General features: G+C 55.9%; 1 protein-coding gene across 3 annotated transcripts; it reads left to right on the forward strand.

Annotated features, from left to right (window-relative positions):
- The first annotated feature begins 807 nt into the window (after positions 1–807).
- DNAJB2 (DnaJ heat shock protein family (Hsp40) member B2) lies at positions 808–8,330 on the forward strand. 3 transcript variants are annotated; one of them, XM_012740174.2, is made up of 10 exons: positions 808–959; positions 1,224–1,322; positions 2,000–2,109; positions 3,130–3,183; positions 3,318–3,440; positions 4,239–4,331; positions 4,551–4,653; positions 4,839–4,909; positions 6,060–6,263; positions 7,409–8,330. In XM_012740174.2, exons 2-10 carry the CDS (start codon positions 1,258–1,260, stop codon positions 7,417–7,419), a joined length of 834 nt encoding a protein of 277 aa, XP_012595628.1. In that variant the 5' UTR covers positions 808–959; positions 1,224–1,257; the 3' UTR covers positions 7,420–8,330. The 3 variants fall into 3 exon arrangements, with proteins under 3 accessions (XP_012595628.1, XP_075862082.1, XP_012595626.1); XM_076005967.1 differs by having other exon boundaries at positions 8,165–8,330; XM_012740172.2 differs by having other exon boundaries at positions 6,060–8,330.
- The last annotated feature ends 928 nt before the right edge of the window (positions 8,331–9,258 follow it).

Genomic DNA, 9,258 nt, shown 5'->3' on the forward strand with positions numbered 1-9,258 from the left:
GTGCTCAACTAATGCTTGTGGATTGGCCTGGATAGTATCAAGCAGGAGTCAATTCTGGAAGGTTCCCTAACTCTCCCACGAGGCCTGAACCAGGGAACCATTTCAGGGTGGAACAGGACTACTCAGGATCAGTTTGGGAAGACTGGAATCTAGGGAATTCCCTTTCACTGTCCCTTTTAACCTCCCCTCTCCCAAATGTGTCAAAACTGTCAATGAAAAGTTTGCATCTGTTCCTTATTTTATCATCCAATGGACATTTTAAAACCTGACTGCTGCCCTAAAACCCCGTGAGAAAAAGCACACAATCCTGGCCCTGTGAAATTTACATTCTAGGGGGGAGGTGAATGGTAATCAAGTAATCAAACTAATAAATGGTAATATGTGGCTCTGACAAGCGCGATGAAGGAAATGCCATGAGATGCTATAAAAGGCAAGTCTGACCTACTCAGGGAAGTCAGGGCAGCCTCTTTTGAGGACCTGGGGCTGAAGCAGGGAGCCGAAGGGGAGGAGTTAGGCCCTGGGGGGAGTGTGTGAGTCCTCGAGATAGGTGAGTAACCACGGATCATCAGCATAATTATAAGAAAGTGACAGAGGGACCTGGGGCTAGTTTGTGGGCTGCCCCTGCCTCTGGGTTTGTGCAAGTGCGTCACGCCTGGATGCAGGGGGCCTCTGTTTCCCAAGTCCCATCTGGGAATGACGTAGTCCTGCTGCAAGCCCAAAATAGCCGGCTCCGCCCCCATCTCCCGGCAGCCCCTGTACGCCGCCCCCGCCCCCTGGACTGGCAGAGCCGGCCTCCCCTCCGTGTCTAGTAGCTTCCGCGCCGCTGACGCATGCTTGCGCGCACAGCTGGGCCGGGCGTCCTACGCAGCAGCCGCGAGCCGGGCTGCCGGTGCCAGACGGTTCCCGGCGGGGGGCAGGGGCGGGGCGCCGCAGGAGGTCGAGGACTCCCGGCAGAGGAGGTGCGGCCGGGACCTTTGGTCAAGCTGGGGGCCCTGGGCCCGGCTGCTGGAGTTAGGGAGCCCCGATAGGGCTCCCCGGGCCTGGGCACCGAGATAGCCCTTGGCCCCAGCCTGCGAGGGCAGATAAGGCTGCCGGAGGGAGCCTAGTCACTGGCCGCAAGCGGAACCCGGCGGGCTCCGCTGCCACCTCGGAGCCCCTCCCGCCAAACCGGGGGTCTCCAGCTGCCTCTTGGTTCTTTCTGCCTGACACCTTCTCTCCTGCAGCCCCAAGGAGGCCGCCTGACGACTGACAGTTGCCATGGCATCCTACTATGAGATCCTAGACGTGCCGCGAAGTGCATCCGCTGATGACATCAAGAAGGCGTAAGTGCCTCCATGTGCATCAGAAAACCTCTCACCCTCGGCCGCCCACCACATGGGGCACTTCAGAGTGACACCTGTAGGTGTCTAAGGGAACCAGGTCGTTAGAAAGCATTGCGGGGGGGGGGGGGTGTTCCCTCGGAGTGACACCTGTAGGGGGGAGGGAGACCCCTAGAAGAGCATAAGGAGAAGGGCCAGAGAGTAAAGACGCTCTCCTGGGAGCTGCTCTGTGGGTCCTTTTCCAGCGGACCCTCCCCTCGGTTCTCCTCCCCTCCCTGCTACTCCTCCCGCAACCCTGGCCCGTGGGCTTTCTCAGGATGCAGTGCCAGGATGCCTAGGCTCTGTGAGGAGGAGGGGCCAGTGTCCCTGCACTCTGAGTGGCCACCTGTTTCCCCAACCTTTGCAGCCTGGTCCAGTGGCCCCAGGGAGGGGTCAGGGCCGGGCTTTCTCACGCTTTTATTACCATGTGCTCATACACGAAGTCCCAGCACGGGCAGCAGAGGAGGGAGAGAGGAGCTCCCTTAACACATGCAGCAGAGGCAGACCTGGCAGCTGGGGCGGCTGGGATCCAGTGCCGGAAGGACAACGCTGGGCTAGTGGGAAAGTGGGTCGCTTAATTCCCTGGTGGGAAGTGCCTGCCTTTGTCCCCTGACTCTCCCCTCTGAACCCACTTCCTGCAGGTATCGGCGGAAGGCTCTCCAGTGGCACCCAGACAAGAACCCAGATAATAAAGAGTTTGCTGAGAGGAAATTTAAGGAAGTGGCGGAGGCATATGAAGTGCTGTCCGACAGTAAGGGCTGGGGGCTAGACAGGGCCCAGCACACTTCACACCCCATCTCACGCACACCCCCCACTTCACACCCCATCTCACCCTTCCCAAAGCCATGCCTCTGCAACCGCAGTCTTTTTCCAACCTGACATTTAAGTACCTCCCCTTCCCCAGGGACAGCTCAGTGTCTACTCCCCAGAGTCTGGTAGGTGTGGCCTGGGTCCTGGCAGGGGAAGGATGCGGGGCAGGTAACTGATGTGCACTGAACTCCTCTGTGCCAGGTGTAATCTCCGTGAGCCCTCACAGCCACCCTACCAGGCAGGTTTTATCACTCCCATTTTACAGGTAGGGAAACTGAGGCTGAGAGGTGAAATAACTTGCTCAAGGCCACATAGAGCTGGAATATGAATCCAGGTCTGTCTTTTATTCATTCATTCAAAAAGAATTCACTGAGTGCTCTCAGTACCAGGCACTTGCTGGGTACCAGGGAAACAGTGGAGGACAAGTAGGCACTTTCCCTGTCCTGAGGGTTATATTCTGGTTGGGGAGGCCGACACTAACCAGGCATACACATCAACGTGGTTCTAGATGGTGAAGAGTATTCCAAGGAGAGAAGTGAGTAGGGAGTGATAGATGTGATAGGGAGTAATGGGCATTTATTTTGTTATGGTGGCCACAGAAGGTCTCTCTGAGGAGGTGACGCTTAGGCTAAGCCCTGATAAATAATAACATAGTAATAATTAGCTAAGATTTATTGAACACTTCCTATGTGTCAGGTACTATGCCTAGCAGTTTACGTGGATTATCTCATTTGTTATGTGCAGTAACCTATGAGGTAGGTGCTGTGATTACATTCATTTTATAGATGAGAAGGAGCCAGCTGTGTGAGGGCTGAGCTGCTGTTAAAACCTATGGCCTGTGTCCCTTGGGCACCCTGCTGCCCCCCCAGTGTCAGTCTCGGCAATCCTCTGAGGGTCCTAGTTTGGGAGGGGAGGCCATCATCCCAGAGGAAGGGAGCAATGACCTGGTCTCTCTTTGCAGAGCATAAGCGGGAAATCTATGACCGCTATGGCCGGGAAGGACTGACAGGGGCAGGTAGGTGGAGGGGTGGGGCCCAGGGATGGAAGTGGGGCAGGGAGGGGAGTGGGGGCAGATTCTTGTAGTGGATGCCTCTGTCTGAGGGTCCTGGTGGTGCCCTAAGCCCCCTCCTTGTCCTGCTTCTCTTCTAGGAACTGGCCCGCCTCGGGCAGAAGCTGGCAGTGGTGGGCCTGGCTTCACCTTCACCTTCCGCAGTCCTGAGGAGGTCTTCCAGGAGTTCTTTGGGAGTGGGGACCCTTTTGCAGAGCTCTTTGGTAAGTGGACTCAGGAGGCCTCTGAATGGCTCAACTTCCCCATCTGGGCCTGTCCTCCCTTTGGCTGGGAGCCCCTTAGGTGGGAGGCTGAGAGGGAAGGAGAATTGCACACACAGAAGATTTTGGGGGGCTGAGTCCAGTGAGAACTAGGACAGAACCTCACAAATGCCAGAACCCACGTGACCCAATAGTGACACTTCACAGACTCGCCTTATCAAATGACAGCAACAATAGTACATTGTTAGACCTCCACAATAACAGCCATGAAAGCAAGACTCAAAGCATCATGTGACAATAATAACATTACAGATAGCAACAGATACCACTTTTTGAATGATTAATGTTTGCCAAGTATTTTACATCCCCTGATCGTCTGTCAAACCTAGAGAGATAGGTAGTTTTATCCCCACTTGCAGATAAGAAAATTAAGGCACAAATAACATGCTTAGAGTCACACAGCAAATGGCAGAGCTGGGACTCCCAGCTGTGTCTGCCTGTCATCACATCCTGATTGCCTGTCTATACTGAAAGAACACTCTGCCCTCCCTGCCCTCCCTCTTTCCCTTCCCTCTTCTTTCCTTTATTCTTTATTGTGGACAGAGCTAACCAGTGAATGTTTCCACATACAATGTTAAAAATGAATTTAATTTGTAAATAAGCCCAACCAAAAATGGAAAAAAAATCAGAAATATACCCATTGCTTAGAAGTTTATATTACTAGACTTAGAAATAGGGTTCACACACCTTTGGGGGGAAGTCTCTTCACCAGATGACTATTAATCTGCTTACTTGTTACAGATGAGCTGGGCCCCTTCTCGGAGCTTCAGAACCGGGGTTCCGGGCCCTCGGGTTCCTTCTTTACCTTCTCTTCCTCCTTCCCTGGGCACTCCGGTAAGCGCTGTCCCTCCCACTTTTGCAAGCTCTGAGTCCTGGAACCCCTGGTGTCAGCTTGTCATTTCTCCAAGCCTGTCTCCTATATCTGGAGCCCTGCCTCTCGAAGCTATGTGGGAGGTTCCACTGGGGTTCCTGGCCCTTGGTGACTGCAGCAGGCAGTGTTACAGCCTTTGTCTAACTACCTCTCCTCCTCCTCCTCCTTTGTCTCGATGCCAGATTTCTCCTCCTCATCTTTCTCCTTCAGTCCTGGTGCTGGTGCTTTTCGCTCTGTTTCTACATCTACCACCTTTGTCCAAGGACGTCGCATCACAACACGCAGGTGAGAGTTCCTTCTGGGGCCATACAGTGGGGCACGGTCTGGGGTGGAGCCGTGAGCTGTGCACAGTAGGTCAGCTCTTTGAGGGCAGGGCCCAGTCTGCACTGTCCAATGTGGTGGCCAGAGTGGGACCAGTACCTGCAGGATTCAGCCTTTGCTTGTTGTCTGAACTGTGCTGTCTCCTACAGAATCATGGAGAACGGGCAGGAGCGGGTGGAAGTGGAGGAGGATGGGCAGCTGAAGTCAATCACAATCAATGGTGAGGAGTGGCTCTGCCACCCAGGCCCTGGTGGGAAGCCCTAGGCCCCCCCCATCCCTAAAGCCTCTTTCCCAAACTGCTGCTCTCTGAACTCCCTTGGGGCTGGGAGGGAGAGGCAGCCACCAGCCAGACTGGCAAGGTTGGAGATGCCGATCCTAGGGGAGTCTGAGAGGGCTGGCTAATCACCATGACCATGAGGGAGGTACCTTACATTTGCAAAGCACTTGCACACATACGCCATCCCCTGTATTCCTAAAGCAGCCAGGGAAACAAGCAGGGCAGATGGCGTCCCCCCAGTTTTTTTTTTTTTTTTTTTTTTTTTTTTGAGACAGAGTCTCACTTTGTTGTCCAGGCTAGAGTGAGTGCCGTGGCGTCAGCCTACCTCACAGCAACCTCAAACTCCTGGGCTCAAGCAATCCTCCTGCCTCAGCCTCCCGAGTAGCTGGGACTACAGGCATGCGCCACCATGCCCGGCTAATTTTTTTTTTATATATATATCAGTTGGCCAATTAATTTCTTTCTATTTTATAGTAGAGACGGGGTCTCGCTCTTGCTCAGGCTGGTTTTGAACTCCTGACCTTGAGCAATCCGCCCGCCTCGGCCTCCCAAGAGCTAGGATTACAGGCGTGAGCCACAGCGCCCGGCCAGTCCCCCCAGTTTTTATTGGAGGAGTCTACACTGCAGCATGCTTAAATGACCCTAACTTCCAAATAGCCCAGGCCCAACACTCTTTCCTACCAAACAAGGGATAAGCCAGGAGTCAAACTCAGGATGCATGATTCTTGGAGTGGAACTCTTTGCACAACACCATGCTGTGTAGGGTTGTCACCGTGGCTAAACTTTCATGTTTAAAGTTTCACAGCTAAACTTTCTGCCAACCAAGCACTTCACATGGGTTGTCTTATTTAATCATTGGACCAATTTCAGTAGGTGGGCACTTTCCTCATCCCACTGTATAAATGAGGAAAGAGAGGTGCAGGGAGGTTGAGTAACTTGTCCAAGGAGACGAGCTCCTACATGGTGCAGCTGAGCACCTCCCCGTGCTCATAGTCACCACCTCAGGTGCACATACACCAATTCTAAAGGGTCGGCTGTAAGGGGTCAAACCCTGACACAGGTTGGGGCTTCATGGTAGCTGTGACTCTTGCAGGTGTCCCAGATGACTTGGCACTGGGCTTGGAGCTGAGCCGTCGTGAGCAGCAGCAGTCAGTCACCTCCAGGTCTGGGAGCGCTCAGGTCCGGCAGACAGCTGTTACACGCCCCTCTGACAGTGACCTCTCTGAGGATGAGGACCTGCAGCTTGCCATGGCCTACAGCCTGTCAGAGATGGAGGCAGCTGGGAAGAAACCGGCAGGTGGGCGGGAGGCACAGCAACGACAGCAGGGGCGGCCCAAGGCCCAGCACCAAGATCCGGGAGTGGGGGGGACCCATGAAGGTGTAAGGGGTGGGGTGGCCAAACCCAGCCCATCCCCAGAGGAGAAGGCCTCCCGCTGCCTCATCCTCTGAACACCAGGCCCAGCCCAGCCTGATTCGGGTCATGACGGGGTCTGGCTCACTGCTGGGAGAGTGGACAGGAGCATGGCTGAGTTGCAGGAGCCCGTCTCCAACTCCGTGCTCCCTCTGCAAGTTTCCCTCCCAGGCCCACCTGTACTCCGGTGTGGACTTGAGATTTTCTGTGCTCAGCCCAGGCCTGATAGGTCCCTGGGTGAAGCCTGGGGGGGGGGGGTGTCAGGGCAGTGGAAGGGCCTGAGGAGCCAGGATGCACCTATTGGAAGGGGAATTCCTGAGGGGTAATCAGTGGTTTGGGCTGGGCCTTTTGTGCCCAGGTCCTCTGCCACCCGTGTTGCTGATGGTGTCAAGGAAGGAGGACTTGGCCTGGGTTCTCTGAGCCCGAGTTGGCAGCTCCACTGGGGAGCAGTGTGGGCTCTCCTTGTCCAGCTGCAGACACCCCCATCCTGGTTTCTGTGCAGTGTTGAGCTCTGACCATCTCTGTTGCTTCCCTTCTGGTGCTGCTTTTCCTCCCACTCTTCTCTCTGCAACTCCCTGCCGGCCGCATCGCTTGCTTTCACGGCCGCTCATCTGGCTAGGACTCCCTTCTCCTTCCTTCCCCGAGAAGGCCTCAATGTGGCGAGGAAGATGCTGGGGCCCGTAGGGCCATGAGGTCTTCTGGGGAGGCTAGCTGGGTGGGGCGGGAGCCTCTCAGCTGTCCAGATTCAGAGCCGGAGTCCACTCCTCCTCCCTTCCTCTTGCTGCCTCAGCCTGCCCCCAGCCTTGGGACTAGGCAGAGGTGAGGCTGGCTAACCCTGGAGAGGTGGGATAGGGCCAGGGTGACCCAGGAGGGAGGCCTAGGAGGGGACTGTACCCTGTGTTACTTCGCCACCATGCATCAGGGCTCAGGGAGAGGCCACATGGCTAGCCCAGGTCTGCATGCTCGGCTCCATCCTCCAAGGCTTGCTGCTGACCCTCTCTCCTGTCACCCCGCCCCCGCTCTCTTCCCAGATGTGTTCTGAGCTGGATGTCCAGGATCCAGAGTTGCAGCACAGTTACAACAGGACAGCGCCCTCCCCTATGTGCTGGGAGGGGCCTCTCCATTCCTCTCCCTCACCCATACTGAGTGTAGAACTGGGGCCTGGGTGGTGGGTGGGGGCCGGGTGGGGGGCGTCATAGTTGTAGCCTGTGCACGCTCTTCCCTGGGTGTTTGGTGCTGTCTCTTGGGGACTACAAATCCCAGAATGCAATGCACCCGGCCTCATTTCTGATAGGTCACGCTTGGGGGGAAGTGGTGTGGGTTTCCGGAGCTGTGCATCTTGGGACATGTTCCAGCCCAGGTCGGCCTGTCACTTGCTGCCAGGCAGGGAGATTGTGTCTTTTGATTTGTCCCTGGAAGGGTGGTAAGAATGTGGATGACGGGGGAATGAGCAAAGAGCCTCGGTTCCCCTGACACGTCTTGCTAGCCTCAAGGTTAGAGTGGACAAATCAAAGCCCTGCAGCATCTGGGTGGGGTTCTTTTCCTGTGGGCAGCCTGGGGTCCAAGGAACAAGCCAGAGCAGTAGCATGTCTGACTAAGCAGGGTGGGGCCCCAGAAGGCTGAAATGGCGTGGGCAGGCAGAGAGCCTGGAAGGGAAGGCCGCCTCGTCGGGGGTGTGTGTGTGTGGCTGGGATTGGCATGTGATGGGAGCTGCGGGCATGCCGCTGCTTGTATGGCTTTCTTTGGCCTCTGACCCTGCTGCCCATTCTTTCTCTCCACCATCACAGACGAGCCGCCTCTCCTCCTCCCTGCCTGGGGAGCCCAGTGGCCAGGGAGGGGAGTGGTGGAGTCAGCCCTGTAACATTGAGCCTCAGAGACCTATCAAAGCCAGCAGGGCTGAGCTTAGACCAAGGGAAACACTGGAAGTCAATAAAGCCGAGTTTTGAGAGCTCACTGGTGTGCTGTATTCTTGTGCTCCTACTTTCCAGGGGGGGCACAGGAGGGGGGCCCTATGGGACCAGTGGGTGACACTTCAGGCCTCACACCTCCCTTTATGCCCCAAGGGAGGTGCAGGCCTTGCCAGTTGATAGAAGGAGTTCTCTTTGACCAGGTCACTGTCCCCAAGTATGTTATGGAACCCCAAGAACTGCTTATATTCTTTGTCCTCATCACTTGGGGGCCCACACCAGATCTCCCTGGCACCCACCACCTAGTACTCCACAGCATAGCTAGGATCAGACTAAGTTAACACTTGATGGAAGTGGGAAGTGGGTACTGGGACCACAGGAAGCTGATATCACATGGCAAAACCTTTAAACTCTATATACCCCCAAACCCATAGACTGAGCCCCTCAGCAGGTTTCCTTAGTTCACACCCAGAGCCGTGGGCCAGGGGGCGCATGGAATGGTGCAGGTCTGACCCCCAGGGTCAGGCCCCAGATTCATCAGGGGCCAGGGAGGAAACAGCCAGGTACCCGTCCCCTGCTGTCTCCAGCCACGGGACATGCCTCTTCTGTTGTCAGGCAGGGCCGCAGGGCTCCCCACGGCCTCTCTTCCACTCGAGGTGGGCGCTCTGGCTTCTCCCTCAATAGCCGAAGGGCCCATGATGTGTTTTCCTCAAAGCCATGAGGCAGCCTGCCCTGAAAGAGGAATTTCCAGGCTCCATCCTGAGAGGGCGCCTGTGGAAGCTTGCAGCGTGGCCAGACCGGCGGACGACCTGCGGTCTGCTCCCTGCGCAGGGCAGATGGCTTCGGCCCTATTTCTTGTTTGAGAGGACTGTGCCTCAGCACAGCTGAGTGGCCCTAACTCCCAAATAGCTCCAGGCCCAAGGCACTTTTCACCTTGTTTCTATGTCCACCTTTGTCCAAGGTCACCTCCTGAC

This window comes from Microcebus murinus, chromosome 8, assembly GCF_040939455.1.
Source record: "Microcebus murinus isolate Inina chromosome 8, M.murinus_Inina_mat1.0, whole genome shotgun sequence".
In the NCBI taxonomy this organism is placed as follows: domain Eukaryota; kingdom Metazoa; phylum Chordata; class Mammalia; order Primates; family Cheirogaleidae; genus Microcebus; species Microcebus murinus.

Bases quoted from the DNA above. Each gene is read 5' to 3' on its own strand.
- DNAJB2 (XM_012740172.2), top strand. From the start codon at position 1,258: ATGGCATCCTACTATGAGATCCTAGACGTGCCGCGAAGTGCATCCGCT. The intron at 2,110-3,129 runs GTAAGGGCTGGG...CTCTCTTTGCAG, and splicing joins ATATGAAGTGCTGTCCGACA to AGCATAAGCGGGAAATCTAT. The intron at 4,910-6,059 runs GTGAGGAGTGGC...TGACTCTTGCAG, and splicing joins GAAGTCAATCACAATCAATG to GTGTCCCAGATGACTTGGCA.